Below are 17861 nucleotides of genomic sequence, written 5' to 3' on the forward strand. Positions count from 1 at the left end.
GCTGAGCAACATAGTCTTCAACAACATGGGAAGGCAGATATGGACAGCTGAAGACAACACCAGTGTTTCTTAAAAGCTGGCAGTCCTTGCACGACCTGGAACTTTGCAGACGTGCAGCATTTTGCTCGATCAGGAACTCGTTGCCTTACCAAATGAATGTGCCTAATTGCTGCTTCTTGAATAGATGTCTATCAGTGATATTTAACGAAGGCACGGATTTGGGAAAAGAGGCGGCAAACGTAAAGAAATGTCTTTGGTTTTTGCAGTGTCAAACAAAACCGCTGCTCAAACACATTTTAATACCCAGCATCTTTCACTCTGACTGAGTATGTTTAGTGAAACCACATCTGATGGCAGCTGAAGTCTGACAGAATAAAGCATGGGCAAATGCCCACACAGCCTAGCTCTCTTACACATAAAGAACTACAACATTTCAGTGGTGACCCCTATTACAAAAGCTGGAGTGATGACCAAACATGTGCTGTTCAGACCTGCTGTGGGCAGGTACCTGACTCAGGTCCCCAGACATGTGGGCTTTATGATAAATCAGGCCTGAACATACTGAAGGCGAGGAACACAGTAACTAATGATACCAACAGAACGATGCTTGTGCCAGATAACCAGTTGCCTTGTACGCCAGAAAAACAGGCGGTCATTAAGAGGTCAATAAAAGTCTTCCTTCCACAGCCAAGGGCTCACTTCTAAGGGCCAAGTTCGCCATGTGTTTGAATGGTTTATAAGTAGAGGGTTCTGTTTGCCAAAGCGTTACCTACTGCACAATGTCAAAGAACACACAATTTGTAAAATTCAGAGTCAATAATCAAGAGATAACCGCAGACAGGATTACCCATGGCTGAAATGCAAGAAAAATTAGAGCAAAAAGACACGTTTTTTATGCTTTCAGGATGTTGGAGGTCTTGAACTGAGAAACTATGGGGGAAAAAGAAATGCCAAAAAGGCATAAGTTCAGAAATAGAAGCAATAAGGTCCTGTATATCAATATGAGAAACTCAAGTCCTAAAACAGATGAGTCTGAATACCTGGCAGTATAAGAGAGCTTTGACAAAAGAGGCACTTCCTGAGCATGGCAGAGTGACAAAAATCAATGCGATGCTATTCGGGAAGGACAGAATAGGTCATAACCACTGGGAAGGTTGCTCTAACTGAAAGATCCCTGTAACCTAACAAGATAACATTATTGACTGAACAGAGGGAACTGTGTCTTCTAAACTATAGACTTATACAGTCTTCAAGCATAAGACCGCCTGTCTTCAGAAAAGTTATTATTTTTTCATGTGTCCAGTGCCTCACATGGAAAAAAAAAAAAGGAAAACCACTAATGAATGCCTGATTTTATTTGAGTCTGCGGAGCTTCTCACACTGGTTTCAGTGCAATCAACACATCAAGCCTGTACATAGTTTGAGCATCCTCAGATAAGACAACCATATCTGGGATGACAGCCCATTTCAGGTTCTCTGCACCTTCTCCTCAAGCGTCTGGCACTGGCTTTGCCAAGCTGCCTGTCTGATCAAGCACAGCCACGCTTCTGCAATGACAAATAAATGCCAAATAAATGAAAGGAAAAGGCTTGAAAATACAATTATCATGCATTCTGAACAATCACACAATGAAAACCATAAAAATAAAACCATCTAAAGGAAATGTTTAAAACAACTTCTGTGGATGAAGAAGAGCAACATTCAGATGGGAGATCACTTCTGCAAAGGCAGTAGCAAACCTTTTCTAGGACCTTTTTCCCGAAGAAGATAAGAAGTTGAATCAACAAGGAAAATGCTGGGAAAAGAAGGAAGCAAGGTGATTCAGAGGAGCAAGCAGGCATCCGAACAGACTGCAGCAGCAGCACTTGCTCTGCTCAGAGATCTGCTGTGAGGAAAATCACTGCGCAGCCACGTGCTGTGATAAGTACTGATGATGAAATGTTTGGAAATGATAAATAAGAAGGGTGCTATGTAAGGCATACAGATGAAAACAACCCTCTCCATTCATGAAGGATCTGCACAGATTCTCACACAGGTCCCCAGCACACCTGCCCCCCCCCACCCTCAATACACATCTATGTACACATGAGATCTTCGTGCTGTTCAAAACTTTCAGCAAAGAGTGCTGGAAAGGGGACCCAACTCTAGCAACCCCAGCTGGTGACAATTTCTCAGCGATCAACAGTTGCATAATCCATGCAATTAATAGAGCAGAATTTGGTTTACAACCCAGATCAGACATTGCTAAAAGGAGTAGTGCTACAGTGGAACTGGCATGTTTGTTTAACCCTTGGAGACAAGACAGATGGCTTTCACAATCAAGTGACCCTAAGTTTCTAATATTTATACAAATTCTCACAGGAGCAGCCCCAGGCACATCATCAACTTCTTCAGCTTGCAGAAAAACTGAGTATCTTGCAGCCTGATAATGCTAAATGGATGCCCCATCCCTGGAAGCATTCAAAGCCAGGCAGGATGTGGCTCTGGGCAGCCTGGTCTGCTGGTTGGCGACCCTGCACATAGCAGGGGGTTGGAACTAGATGATCATTGTGGTCCTTTCCAACCCAGGACATTCTATAATTCTATGGTTCGATGATAAATGCTGCCAAAAAGATCAGAATCAAGTATTTGTTACAGACTAGAACTAAGCACAACAGCACTGTCCCTGTCCCTGCATCGCACACTCCTCCTCTGAAACTCTCAACTCCAAGTGGAGCAGCAGAGCCAGTTTTCCAAATAACGGTTCCATTTTGACATTCATTGTTTCTGTAAAGCTGCTTTCCATTTTATGAATTTGGTCGAATAACTCATGACTAAACATTTTAAATAGCATATTCAGCACTGCCTCATACCAAAATTAAACTCTCCCAGTTGTATGATCCTTCTGTCAGGTTTATAGATAGCAGATCAGAGGGAACTGTTTAAAACTTAGCATGAAAGGTAATTAAAAAAAAATAAAAAGACTGCCACGTATAAACAATATCTAGATCACTGCACAAACTCTCTGGAGTGTCAAGGGCAGCCATAAAGTTCAAACCAATAATACAACGTCCTGCTTAATTAATATCATTTTCAAAAGAAGCAGACAGCAAGTCTCAATAGGGCTTCCCAGAAGAGTACGCCTACCAATTACACAGACAAACAAGTGGGCAGTGGCAGACCTAAGAGACAATTCATTAGCAGCATTTCCTTGGTGATAAAACCCAGCTGGGGATACAAAGGCCCACAGGTTCAATGGCCCTAGGTTTGACTTCTGAAGACACAGGGAAAGTATAAAAAAATAAGAAAAGAGAAAAATCCCTGACAGCACTCCCTCCAGACCTGCAATGTTCATCTGAAGAATGAACCTACCTGCCTGTAACTGCACGGGTGACTTCAGAGCCTCAGCAAGTTGACAACAGAGGCAGGAAGAGCAAAAGAAAGACCAAGCCCCCAAAGCAGGGGTTTGTTGGGGGGATACAGGGATGTCTGCAGGCCCAGCAATGCACACAGACGCAGTGAAGGTATTTCTCCTCTTCAGGTCATTTTGTACAATAGTAGATTTGTGGTTTTTTTCTCAGATCATAAATAAGGAAAAAAAAACAAATTATTCAAGATAAAGAAGCAAAAATGTACTGCAGCTGGTTTGCAAACCGAACTTATTTCGCAGTCTTCCCAATAAACTCCCATTAAGAGGTGCAGCAGTAGTCACAGAGGTGGAAGCCCAACAACGAATGCAATCAAGAGGTTATTACTGTGTTACAAAAGCCCTCTATTTTGCTTTGCTATTGTCAAAAATTACTCACTTAGAAAAAGGATTTTGATCAGACATCTAGGAGAAGAGCACCTCAGACTACTGAAAAGTACTTCAGCCATCTGCCTGGGACATAAATCTTGGATTATATGACACCACACGGCTATGGCTCACTCCTGACATTTACTAAGAGAATCACATGAGTCTGACGGGTGAGAGGTGTGCACTCACTTTCCTGAATCCACCTCACAAATGTCTTTTTCAAGGGCAAAGCTCTTCCTATCCTCTGCAGATACACATCTGATACACATCCGAAGTTTTAACTGAAGAAAAAGACTTTGAATAAAACTTCAAAAGAACTTAAAGATGTTCAGCTGTATTGGAAATTCATTGGAAAGCAGACAATTAAGGACCAGTAGGGTTTTTTTGAACACCACTATCCCAACACCATCCAGTACAGGTGACTGAGTCATTCCCAACCATATATACTATATAGTAACATAGAGCCAACACATACGAAGGTCCATATTGCACTAAAACACCCAGGCTCTTCAAATAGCCCCTTAATCCTTTCTCTTTTTCCTTTCCCCTAGGTTAGGTATCTAACTATACTCTTTAAGTGGAAGAGACCTAAAGCAATTGACAGAGACCTAAAGAATTTGACAGTGTTTTTGCACTTCTGGCACACCTGTTAAGCACCTAACAGCCTGGAATGGCTGCTATTAGGTAATTCAGTTGGTAAAGAGATGTTGTTTTCCAAAAGGTTAAAACCACCACTCTGCTGAATAATTACATATCTTACCTATAACATTTTATTTAAGTCCTGGTTTCTAATTTTCAGAAGGTAAACTAAGAAAATTCTACAAGTAAAGCCATTCCTTAAAAATATTGCCACGTTTCTACTCAAGCCTCCTTTTAAAGCAATGTGTGTATTTGCCCTATATTACATCTTCACACCTGCTCAGAGGCAGTTAAGCCATCTGACAGACAAAATGCTTCACCAGCAAGGGAGCAGAGCATCAGGTTCTGCAGCACCAGCAAACACAGAGCCTTTGACTGAGCTCTCCGTGTTCATTTTAAAGCAAATCTATAGGGAAAAAAAAAAGTACTTCTTTTGATGATATTGCTTTAGTGCTCAAGTGGTTTTCTTAGCACAAAATATATTTATTTCTCTGTCTGGGGTACTGTTTTCAATTGAATGATACAAAGAAATTGTTGATTTCAATTTTTTTTTTTTTTCTATCTCCAGTAATGAATGTTGGAGAGAATCATTTATTTTTATCAAAAAGAGTTCTATGTCATGACTGCAGCAAAGTAATTTTTTCCTTATATATCTGTCTTTATACCCACAGTGTCTCAGCAACAGTGTCACAGAACTCCCCTCTCTTATACAATTTATTTTGAGGAAATTGATTTGATTTTCTCTTAATATCCCTTAATATTCATGTAATTTGATGCGTATCTTTCCCCATGGAACAAAATAAGCCCATAACCACCTACTGTTCTGGTACAATCATTATAACATAGCTTCCAACTTGATGTATCTGGAAGTCCCACAGCTGTCACTCGTTACTGCAAATTTTAAGGGAAGTAGGCTCTTGTTAGCCAAAATTGAACACCCACTCACAAAAACTCAGTTATCTCACTTGTACAAACACGCACGCAGCGTTGAAACTGTTTGGATACAACAAATGATTCTGCATGCTGCACAGAAGTACACCTGGGTTGAACAGCTTCTCTTTCCTGGAATGGCAACAAAAATGGCTTCCTATATAGCTCTTCATTTAAAAAAACCAACAAAAACGTCTACTTTTCCTGCTCAGGACAAAGTCAGGAGCAGCAGGATTTAATTGTCACAAAAAAACTTTCTGAAAACCTTTCAGAATGCTCTGAACATCCCACAACATGCATCCAAACTTTTGATAACTTTGCAGAAGCTTCTTGTTGTGCCTTTTATACAGCCCAGCTTTACCCCATGGATCCTGCTTCCTTGCATGCTGAAAAATGCCTCGTTCCACACTACCTGCATGTACCTCTCTTGATGCAAATACCAGTGCTAGGATGAGTGGGGCTCCCAGCAACCCATCATATTGAAGAGCTCTGAGAATGCTTTATCTGCCAATACCACCAAATGGCTGACATGAGGACATGTGCAGACTTGTATCTTACTTTTTCTTTTTAATGGTATCAGTCAACAAAACAGCTGATGGTCAAGTACCTCTCAGCAGGATGCTTGTGGGGAAAACCAGGCAAAGAAGACGCTGATGCAGGGCACAACAGAAGAGCAGACTGGAACCGGAACTCATAGCCATCTTTTCTGAAATGTCGCTGATCAAGGAGTTTAACTGAGGAATGCTTCAAATCTGTTTTCACACAACTTCTTATCACCTGCCCTTCCTCTTTCCCCCGACAGCTTTAATCATTTCCTACAAACCTCATGGGCTCTTTCCCACTTGCTGCACCGATGAAGAGAGCAGAACAAGCCACATCCCTGCTGCCTGAGAGCAGCCTCTGCAAGAGAAACTATGGCCCCTGGGCACGTGGCTTGGGACCTGCAGGCCAGACAACCCAAGGCAGCACACAGGGAAAAGCTTTAACACCACCCGAGCCCTCTGCCATCGCCTGCCCTGCCTCCCATAGCAGCAGTCACAAAAGCTCTGCAGCAGAGCCCATGGAGAGCTGAGGTTTAAAGGTTTGCATCTAATTAACATGCCACAGCTATTTGGAGACCAGCTGTGCCCCTGCAGCTTCCCCACTTTATGAGCAGTGTGTAGAAGTAAAGGACAAAGCATTTGGCAATAGAGTGGGAGCTTCATTTGGGCACAGAGCAAGACAGGGCGTAACTGCAGACAAAACCAAAATGAAACTACTCTTGCCTACAGTGCTGGGTATGTGAGGAACCCGCTGTGCAGTCAGAAAAAAAGGGTTAAATCGGGCTCCTGTTTACAGAAAATGGACGTGTTTGGTAATGCAGTTGAAGATTTGACACCTCTATCGAGCGACTGAAGCGATACATACTAGTTAATGATATCTGTGATGAGAAAAAATGGCTGTTTTACAGAGTGTAATGGGGGTTGATGCCTCTAACTTGCTGAGCAACCTAACAGCTCCTATTATACCAGCAGCCAGCAAAGTGTGTGCCAAGACTGCACAGTCCCCAGCCCACAGCCATCGTGTGGCCGCAGAGTACTTCTGCTTTTACAGATGGGATTAAAAAAAAATAATCCTCAGCATGTGGCTGGAGTGACAAAATTAACAGAGCATTGCCAGTTAGGATGAAACGAGGCGCTGCAATACGGATTAACTCACTAAGCAAAGGGAAACAATGCAGAAGCAGGTATGTGTGGGATCAGATGGGACACTGGAGCATCAGGGGCTAGCTGAGATCTCACCAGCAGGATGATTGCAGAAGCTGTAAAATCTTCATGAGAAGAAAAAGCACAACTGTAGAAGCAGAGCAACAAGACTAAGTACATGCAATTTCAAGCAGAACATGCCAGAGAATTTCAGATTTCCAAGTGAGTGAGTCCTGTTTCGGAGTCCTTAAAAGATTGGGTACAAGTGCCCAGTACAAAGGACAACATATCTATACACATGCATTCTTCCAACCAGCGGCAGTGAGATTTAAAATGAAGGGTCTTTTGCTGGTTTCATAACTTCACACAAGAATTCTCAAGTTACTTAAAGGAACGAAGTTGCAAAAAGGAGCAGCACTCCTAACACATGCACAGGGAAATCCACCCTGTTATTACCAGGAAGGTGACATGCAACTGTAAGCAGCTTGTGCTAAAAATACTAAGCAGGGAATTGAATAGGATACGCGTTATCCTGGAGAGTGAGATTTCAGCTACAGTGACAAAGCATTAAGCATTTCCAGGTTCCAGACTCTAAATAACAGGTCACTGCAAGCTTTGGTAGAGCAAGCAGACTCCTAGAGGAAAGCAGTCACTTTGGCTACCAGAACCAAGCAGTATTATATACCTCCAGCTTTGGCTTTCAGAAGGAAGGAGCACCAGGAAGGCAGCAGCCTTACTAGAGTACTGCTGAGCGCTCCATGCTGCAGCACACCAACCAAGATGTAAATGTGCATCCCTTATCACTTCTGTCACCAGCAGAGGATGACAAGGACACCAAAGACTGCGAGACATAATCAGCATGTTCTCCACGGTACAAACTACATCCCATCACTGACGTGAAACAACAACAAGATGTGGAAAAACAACAAACCTAAAACGAGCTCATACTGATTCTAATACATGCAGCCACAATGAATGGACTCACACTCACACAAATTGCTCCTGCTTTTCTTTGCACTGAAAGACCAGCCAACAAACTCTTGAGGTTGACCCCTTGTTTGCACCAGGCTCTTACTGCCTGATGTCTGCATCAGAATAGCACTTAGTGCAGTACAAGAGTGAAAAAGTCTTGTGGATGGGGGTCATAGATAAATAAACAGTAAAACAACAACTGATTTTTCATGCCCAAAGATGCCTCAGTACATCCTTTGGGAGTGGCATCACTTGTGTGCAGACAATTTCTGGGTTTTGTATTTTAGTTTGCAAAGTCATTCTAAAACAGGCAAGCATGCTGCATGAATACAACAAGGACCGAGCAGATGGTGGATGTGTTAAAAACTCTGGCCTTCGAGGATGGGAGCTCATAACAGATTGCAAGTGGCAGTGGAACTCAATTCAAGTCCAGAGTTCCAATTGTTCCGTTGAAGAAAATGGTATCAAACATGTCATCTCTGCTCCCCTCCGTGCTGCCACAAATGGATTAGCAAAAAGATTTATCCAGACATGTAAGTAAACAATTTGTGCTGCAACCCAAGATAAATGCTGCTTGCAAAACAAGAGTACAAATTTTCTATTGGCCAACATGAAGGCAGCCCATACTTTTTCAAACCTGACAGGTGCAATGCGGTGCATGGAATGTAACTTAAGGTCAGTTTTCAGTCAGCCAGGGACCTCAAAAAAAAGTAGTGTATAAAAATGGCCATGAATCAGCACATCTAAAAGCATAATTCCCGCAATGATTTTTTTCTTAAAAAATGCTATTGGAAGACAACAAACATTTCTTTTGGATGCTGAAATGGTTCCATGACAATTTGCAGCTCTGTTTTATATAAAACTATAAATCCATCTCACTCGGTACATGCCTTCACAATGGCCAGTGGTGAAATATCATGCAGACAGCAAGGCCAAAACAACCAGCAGTTAAAAAAAGAAGCTCTCCTGCAGGTCTTGTTGGGTACTGTGCAATTGACTTGCTTACTAAGAGAAGCCCATGCCATCCATTGCAGAAATGACTGAATGCAATCCTCTGGCCCACATTTAGTCCTATAGATAAGAGAAGTGATCCCTCCTCATCTTAAAAATGTAGGGAATGGAAACAGCTACACTAAATGAATAAATTAAGCTAATAAAATCCCTTTTTACTAGCGATATTTTACATGCTAAGAAAAAAAGATATCTGTGTTCATATATCAGAGTGAATTGTGTTCATTTTTTTTAAATTTAGTGAAGCAATCCAAGTAGGACGTTTGGCACTTCAGCTGACATCAGCCAAAAAAGCAAGTTGTTTTTGCGTAGCACTCTGCCTGGAAATCTTTTCAATACAGTTTTACTTTCCAGAATGATCAAACATCCACCTCATGTTCTCCAGCAGTTCAGGAGCCCGACAAGGAATCTCTACCTTTTCCTCCTCTCTAGTGAAGGAGGAGTTATCATCCTTTAAAGGCAAAGAGAGGAAACACACCATTCTCCTTTGCTTTGCCTGACTCCATTCTGCCTCTTTGGATCCAGTGCTGTCTGACCTCGGTGCGGAGTTGCTTTTCTTAAGCCTTGGAGGCTAGAAGGAAATTGCCAGCAAGTTACACCTCCAGCAGGGGAGGAAATAATACCAGCAGAAGCATGTTTTGCCATTGCAGCCTACAGAAGCCCTGTGAACACAAGCTTTCTTGGCACAAGCACAGCTTTGCAGGTGGAACTACAGTTCACGCGACGGCTTTGTAATCCCACTGTAGGCCTGCCATGCAGCCATTCATTAAGGCAATGAGATTTTTGCCCCTAAGTGCTAAGCCTGTTTTAAATAAGAGACTTAAGTTCTTTAATTCTGAGTATTGCACCTCGCACCAGCTGTTGATCACTAAAGTTGGCAACTGCAACAAAGAAAAGCCATGGAGGGAAAAGAAAGTAAACTTCATACAAAAAAAAAAAAAAGCACACAATTGCCATCTGCATGTAAGACAGGTGGCTGCTTGGTTTTCCTGACCCCACAGCAGAGCTTTGCTTCTTTCCAAACTAAATCCTATAAAAGCATGAGGTGCTGGAGGAGGAAGAACATGAAATTAGCAGCACGCACACTGAACGTGTGCAACAAACAAAATCAGCATTAGTGAATCACTGCTTTGTTTTCTCATGGTCCTCATGTAGCATTTACCAGAATCAGAAAGAAATTTACAAAATACAGCTGGAGGGAAATGGGGAGCTTTAGTCACCAGGATTTTGCTGGTCTGGACTCAAGCCACCCTGATGTGTACGGCTCAGAGGGACTCCAAGAATAAGGTGACACAATAGTGGCTGCTGCTGCACTATTCTGAGAGCAACTGAGAAGAAACAAAGGTACCACAGTTAAGGAAACAACAAAGAGGGCTATAGTAGCAGCCTGGAAAAGCAAGCAGAAAAAAATCCTGAACTTCTCGAAAGGCTCTGTATGAAAACTTACAAGACCAGGTCATTCTGGTCCTTTGTCCTTGGACATCAACCTTCTGCCTTGCCTAAATTACCATTTGAAATATACGGCATCCTTAGAGCAAGTCTCAGTTGTATCGCGCTAAATTATAAACCTCTGCATGCATTCACACTTGAAGCAGGTTGGGAGGCTTTTCTGGAGGGTGTTAGTTTTTCTATTGAAGACAGATTTAAGATGCGTTAGAGTATGACAGTCTAATTACAGACTGCAATTTCAATTTCATTTGCTTCTGTTGCATCCTGTGACAGTCAAACATTTCCTGGAGAAACAATTACAGGACAGTACTAAGAAACACAATTTACTGACTCCAATCTTCATGAGTACGCAGATTTCATTCCATCCAACTCCCCATTTCATTCTGACCTAGCGCTGATCTCTTCATACTATTAATAGTCCAGAGAAATGTCTGTACATATCTTAAACATATTTTATGTTATTCATACAATGACTTTTGTGGATTTGCTATCTTAAGCAAAAGTTGGATTCTAAATAAATAAATTGCATAGCAGTATTAATACATAGTTAATACATTAATTAATTTAATTCATTAAATCATGGTTAACTGTGTTTGAAACAGCAGTGTCTGGAAACTGAGAACGATGGTAATGATCTCATCTGCCTTTTGCTTTACTCTGTATAGCTCTGTATTGGCTGGAACAGATTTAACATTAGTCACTGTCCAAAGGAGGGAATAACATTTGCAGCCCTTTCACTCATTGCTTTAAAAGGACAGTTTCTGTACAACTATAACATGTCATATCCTGGGGCTTTATCCACTGCTGGGTTTCCATGGCTTTGTACTAAGTCTGAATTAGATACAGCGGATAGATTGGACTGCAAATCTTACAAGGCTAGGTGCTTAGTCCTTACCAATACTTGTGGCCAAAAAACACATCAGTACGTCAGCAAAGCCGAAGCTACTCTTACTCATGAGCAACGGGAGCAGAAGCTGGAAGCAGAAGCTGGCCCACAGTGGGCAGTTTGAAGGTGGTATCTAATATACAGCCAACTTTAAGGCTTTTTTTTTCCTACTCTGTTAAGAGCCTTCCTAACCTGGTTTCCTAGGGGAAAGAAGATTATAAAATTGAACTGTTGGCTGTGCATCTCACAAATAACTTGCAAGTCCATTTGTCATTGCCAGCCTGATTTGACAGATACACAGCCTTTCAAAGTCACTGACTTCCCAAAGTTTATGAGAAGATATGCATTTAGGCAGTGAATGCCTTAGCAATGCCTTCACCGGGAGATAAAGCTCCAGCATGATCCCCAACCCCTATTAGACATCAGAATCTACCCAGAAAAGAGACAGTATGAATAGCACTGCTATGGAAAAAGCTCTAATTGCTGTTCATATAAATCAGACACCAGGTAATACAATCATCTCTCTCTCACTTGTATCAGTTCTCAACAGTTCTGCTTCTCACAGCGCTGCCATTTTTTGAAGTCTGTAATTCCCATATCAAATGAGTTTCCTATCTTTAAAAGCAATGCTCCTTAAAATACATCCTTGGAGAGCCTTCACAAAGTCAGAGGCAGAGATAAGATGTCAGTCAGAGACTGAGCAGCTCCTGGAGGAGGTAAATAACAAAGGAGAATCAGCTGCTGGGAGGTAGGTAGAGAAAATGGCATTCTGGGGTAAACCTCCCACATATTCAATGCATAGGAGTAAAGCCTGTGCTGCTGTTCAATTACATTTTTATTTGTCACAGACTATCACAACAAGATACACAAATGCCAAAACACCCCTCTGCCTCAAACCAGCAGCCACACCTGGCCAGGGGTGCTCAAGAACCATCCAGTGCTTCATGGGGTATTTTCAGACCAAGTTCCTTCCTCCTGCTGCTGGGAGTACACGCTGCCCTGCACGCTGTTCTGCTGCGTGCAGCCCTCTAGATATCATCAGCACACACACAGTTCTTACATGAGATACCCATGAACACTTGAAGTACAAGGATAGAAAACAATGCCATTAATGAAGGACTTCTCACTTTCATTTCTCCTTCTTCTTTCCCATGGCATCCAAGTAATAAAGCTAGGCTGCTGGCAGCAGTGCTAGTGCAACAGGCCAGCAGCACACATTAGTACAGAACCTTCTAAACCATGGTTCACAAACCATCAAATAGCTGCAAAGCCAGAGCAAGAGCCCTGCAGCTCATCACTGGAGCCAGATTAAATAGGTTCTTGGGGTTTGTTTCCTACACAAATACTAGTCCATACCATTCCCACGTGCCTTCTATCACTTCCTTCGCTCTGTTTCCAACCACTTTGGATCTGCAGCATCTCAAGACTGGATCAGCTGAGAATTTTCTAGGGACTGAATGGTAAAACAAAGCAGCGAACAATGAGCACCTCAAAACAGTAAGCGCCTTGCCTCATCTCTTATAGCAGTAAGATGGAAAGCAAAGCTTCAGCTGCTCTGTGCTCAGTGGTCTGCAGACCATACAAGTCTTCAAGCCACAGGAACACATTTCCTTGACTCCTGGAGACCTTACCTGCTGGAACGGGAGGATCTCTTCGCTCACCATTCTGAAGACGTGGAGTTCCTTATAGTGCATACAACTCTACTACATTTTAACAGTGGAAAGGAGACGAGACATAGAAATGGGGAATGATACATTTCAAACTTCTTTGCCTCTTGTCATTTTATTGCTGTCTTCTCTGTATATGCCAATCTTTCTACAACAGAACTTTGAAAAATCTTGTGCTTTACTGAATTTCTCTATTAGCCTAGAGTATTATCTGAAGAGTCAGATATAGGCATTCAATTCTTTGATGGACAAATTGCTACCAATTTAGATGGTCTTCTCTAGCACAGGATTTCTAAGGAGAGCAAGCACCACTGGAAACATCAATCAGTGCACTTCTGTGCATTGCCCTTCAGAGCAGTTTGGGAGTTACAAGTCAAAGAAAGTAGGAATGCTGGCATAAACCAAGGCGGATTAAGGAGATGACATCTTTCTTTCTATAGCACTCTCACAGCCCTTAAGATACAACTTAATTCTTTTTACCAAAAATATTTTTTTCTAAAAAGAGAAGGCAAGCAGAACCTTGGATTATAAGCACAATAAAAGTACAATTCGCTTTACTGACTGTCATAAAGCATCTCTGGATGTTTGGAGGACAGAATGTGAGGAAAAAAGATGTTCTTCCTCAAGTACTTCACAGCGAAATACAAATATTTCATTATGAAATAAAAGCATTCTGCTTTGAGATCACCTGATGCTGTCTTTAGTCCCAGCGGTTTTAGCAATTCAACAAAAGAAAATGGAAGTTTATAGCAACAAATAAATCAAGCAACTCTTCTGTATCAGGTGACAAAAGTCATCCTCAGAGCTTGCAAAGCAGAGCAGTGATACAAGGATGGCAGCTCTGCATCTGGCAGGACTCCAGGAAACAGCCTCTGAATGGCAATTCCCATCATAGCGGCAGTGCTGCTGGCTAATAATGTCTTGTCCACGTCCCAGTACCTTCATAGCCCATGGTAGCCATAAATGCGCTGCCCCTAAGTTCTGCAGGACTCTCTGAAGAGAGCTATTCTTGGACATATTCAGCACCAACACTGTGAAGGCACCTCAGCCTCTGACATTCATGAAAGAGCTCTGTGTTGCCTTCAACAGCCAGAAAGGGGAGGAGAAATTTGCTCTATTTTATATGACAGCCTGTAAAAGTTTTACAACGTGAGCGCAGCACCTAATCCAATAAAGCTCGCCAGGAAGATTTAAAAATCAAGGGCTCTGGGATTTTGCTTCATACAGAATCACCAGATTTATAATGAAGGATCATCTCAGAAACACAGAGTCAGTCCTGCTGGAGTTGCACAGGACTGAGGTCTATTCTTCTGTCCCACTGCAGGAAAGATAGTTGGTAGTGCTGGGGAATCATAGAATGGCCTGGGTTGAAAAGGACCACAATGATCATCTAGTTCCAACCCCCTGCTATGCGCAGGGTCGCCAACCACCAGACCAGGCTGCCCAGAGCCACATCCAGCCTGGCCTTGAATGCCTCCAGGGATGGGGCATCCACAGCCTCCTTGGGCAACCTGTTCCAGTGCCTCACCACCCTCTGAGTGAAATAGGCTATGAAGATGCACAAAATTGACTGGAGTTAATGAATGGGAACAGGAGAAAGAAAATAGAAGCATGCTTTGTGAAGAAAATCAAAGCATTTTGCCATAACAGAATAAAAATCAGGAGCAATCTGTAAAAGGCATTTAATTCATTTAATGTAATGGCTGTGCTTTAAACATGGAAATAACCACAGCTTTTATTTGGAGCATGAAAGAAGTAATTTATCCTCTTACTTTCCATTGATTGTTACTACCCAGCTACCTAGAGAAGGGTAAAAGGGGAAGCAGGATAAAACAGCAAAAGTTCTTTGGTAAGCGTGTAAGCAAAGAGCAATCCTGTGTTCTGGCAGAGCTGCTTCTCCCTTAATTGCACAGAAAGTAAAAGCTGACAGATAACTGACATCAACTTGAAAAACAACAACAGCATCATCAACCTGTAATCGTTCCAAGACTTTTGATCATTAAAAATAGACTTCTTCTCTTCTTTTACAAAAGACAAGTCAGCTTAAACTAATACTTTTAAAAATAATCTCTTCTCAGTTGCTTTCTCCAGTGTGAGAAGGTAAAAAGCTGCATCTATTATAACTACACGCTGTGCAAACCTCATTTGGACACGATCATCATCAATCACTCCTGCTGTGCAGGTAGCATGTGAGAGGGAAGCAAACCACTGATCGTGCTGCAGTGTTTGACACCACCCACTCGTTTCCCTGCTTGTACACTTTGGTTCAGGGAGAACCCAGTTCACACGTGGTCATCGTCTCTTTTTGGGACTTGTGTCTTTTCTCTCCCTTCAGGCATTTGAGAATAGCTTTGATAGTTTCAGGGGAAGGAAAAACCTTTCTTTCTTTCTTAAAAGATTAAGGCTCCCCTACTGAACAGCATGCCAGAGATACACTACCATGTGTGATCTTCCTTCTGTAAATACGCAGACATTACTCACAGCAGCACCTTTTCACATCACACGCATATGCTTCAGTGGAAGATGAATATTGTAAAAGAAATCAGAATGCAGCGAACATCCTCTGTGGCTGTGCCACGCACAGTCCTGAAAAGAGCTATTCACACCACCATCCGAGTGCATTTCTCCAGCACACACTTCAGCTAGCTGACAGTTATAATCTTGACTGGAGACAAGGCTTAAAAGAGCATGAAAACTAGGTGGACTAGGTGGTTTTTTTTGCCTTTTTCAGAAGGCTCTGGAGTAAGGTAGAATAAGTATTGGATGATTTTTAGAAACCAGAAGCAACCAGAGACAGACAACAGCCTCATCGACATGCCTCCTTACCAGCAAACAGAGGATTAAAGACAGCAACCTCCTCGTACCGCACAACTCTGGTTAGTTACTACTGTGCCAATTCAGCAGACTTATGTTACTTTATCACACTGAGCTCCTTGGCATGACTCGGGCCAGCAGAAGTTGCCCACGCCTTGTGTTCCCTGATGCACCAGCACTGCAGCATGCCTGCTTTTAAATAGCTGTACAGCAGTGCAAGCTAGAGAACAGCCTCTTCAATCTTACGCAGCCCTCCGCAGCCCTCTGACAATTTCTGAGAGCACAGAGCATCAATAGCCATGACGTGGTGACATCCATCTGCAAACACCCCCCCCTCCCGAAGTGCCAGGACAGAGGGCTGTCACTTTGCAACACCCCCATTTCCCTTAGCATGTTAACAAACCTCTGTGCTCTGTGGAGGGATGAGATGTTCTAAGGCACCTCCCAGGGGCCTCAGAGCAGACTCCCAAATCTGGATGGGCAGTTTTCTGTGCTAAAAGTCTCTTCACTCTCTGAGCAATGACTTTACACCCTATTCTTACATGGCAAACAGCATTTATAGCTGCACCCATCGCCAAGCTCCTGCAGTCTCCTTCTGCAGCCCGTGCTCCTGTTTGTGGCAGTGAAGTGTCCGACCACCCTGCTACTGACAGCCACCTCATTTATCACAACAGTGATGTAACGCTGCATGCTTCTATGTTCCATCATGGTGCCCTGCTGACACACGCACACCTCACGCTGAGTTGATGAGCTCCTGTCACAGAGCTGCAGCCCCAGAAGAAGTGAGGTTTCTCTCCACTTCTCAGAGCCACGTGGCAACGCTAGGACCCATTGCTGGATAGGACAGAGAGCAAGTGCCTGGAGATTTCAGATACAGGCAATAGCACTTAGATGAACCAAGCTCGCCATCCCTGCTATAGTGGTGGACGTCAGCAAGCGCTCAACTTCACACTCATGAATGGCCTCAGTGACTTCTCTGAGACCATGCATGACTTTTGGGGCAAGTCCATCCAAGAACAAAAGCTTGGTGCAAAAAAGCTGAAGAGCATGAAATGAAAGGGTGAAGAAAACCTCAGTAGGTCACCCACACCAGTTAAGGAGGCCAAAGAAAGGCTACCCTAGCCACCATCTTGCTCAACTTTCAAGTTCAAACTTTTGAGCACAAAAGCAACAACAAGTTTACTTTCTATCTTCGTAAACAGACAGAAGTACAACCGTCTCGCAGTTTCACACATGTACTCACCCAGAAGAGAAGGTTGAAGACAAACATTAGGTACTTGATACACTGCAGGCAGTTGTGAGCCATGCTGCACCTCTTCAGTTCTAGGAGAAAAATAAATGAGAGATCCAGGTAAAAGACAACGTACTTGTTTCCCTTGGGGGACGTGTACTTAGCCTTGGTGGCCTTAGGGCCCGGGTTGGTGTGGAATCCAAAAAAAGAGTTGCTGGCAGCCCCAAACTGGCCGCCATACATGCTGCTGTAACGACGGAAAGCGCCATTTGGGAAACTGTAATCCTTGCTGTCCAGGGACGGGCTCCGGTGGTAGGTGGACTCATCGGTGCTGGACCTGCGCATGGTGGCTCCGGCTCGTCCCGTCGCAGCTGCTGCTCTGACAACCGTCAGGTGTCGGGGGCGCGGGTAAAAGCTTTGCGGTTTCCTTTCCTCCTCCTTGCCAGCAATCCCCTACTGCTTTGCACCAGCTGTTCTTTTGTCTGCCATCCTGTCAAGGAGTTGCACGGGCTTTATGGCAGCAAAGTTGGAGAACTGGAGGCTGCTTAGCCAGGAGTTAGGGAGCGGCGTGCTTCCGCGTGAAAAAGACTTCTGCACAAGTAACCATTCCCTCCGGCGTCACAGCGGGTCCCCCCGGCCCCCCCCCGCTACCAAAGAAGAAAAGACAGAGAGATATACTGTACCCAAAGCAAGGGATTTTAAAAAAAGGAAGCGTGATCTCGCTCGGATCGCAAATGCCATACAACCCCCCAGCTCCACATGCCGCACGCGGAGCAGACAGCGCACGGGGCCGGCGGGTGTG

General features: G+C 43.3%; 1 protein-coding gene across 6 annotated transcripts in view; it reads right to left on the reverse strand.

Annotated features, from left to right (window-relative positions):
* Positions 1 to 17861, reverse strand: part of TSPAN4 (tetraspanin 4) — a 338400-nt gene that overhangs the window by 163732 nt on the left and 156807 nt on the right. For 3 of the 6 annotated variants that reach the window (XM_031553462.1, XM_019615427.2, XM_003206308.4), the window contains one exon: positions 17072 to 17151. In XM_031553462.1, coding sequence (XP_031409322.1) covers positions 17072 to 17134 — 63 coding nt within the window. In that variant the 5' untranslated portion in view covers positions 17135 to 17151. Of the gene's footprint in view, positions 1 to 17071; positions 17716 to 17742; positions 17845 to 17861 lie in introns of those variants that run through there. The other 3 variants (XM_010711140.3, XM_019615424.2, XM_010711139.3) reach the window with 3 other exon arrangements.

This window comes from Meleagris gallopavo, chromosome 5 (assembly GCF_000146605.3).
Source record: "Meleagris gallopavo isolate NT-WF06-2002-E0010 breed Aviagen turkey brand Nicholas breeding stock chromosome 5, Turkey_5.1, whole genome shotgun sequence".
NCBI lineage: Eukaryota > Metazoa > Chordata > Aves > Galliformes > Phasianidae > Meleagris > Meleagris gallopavo.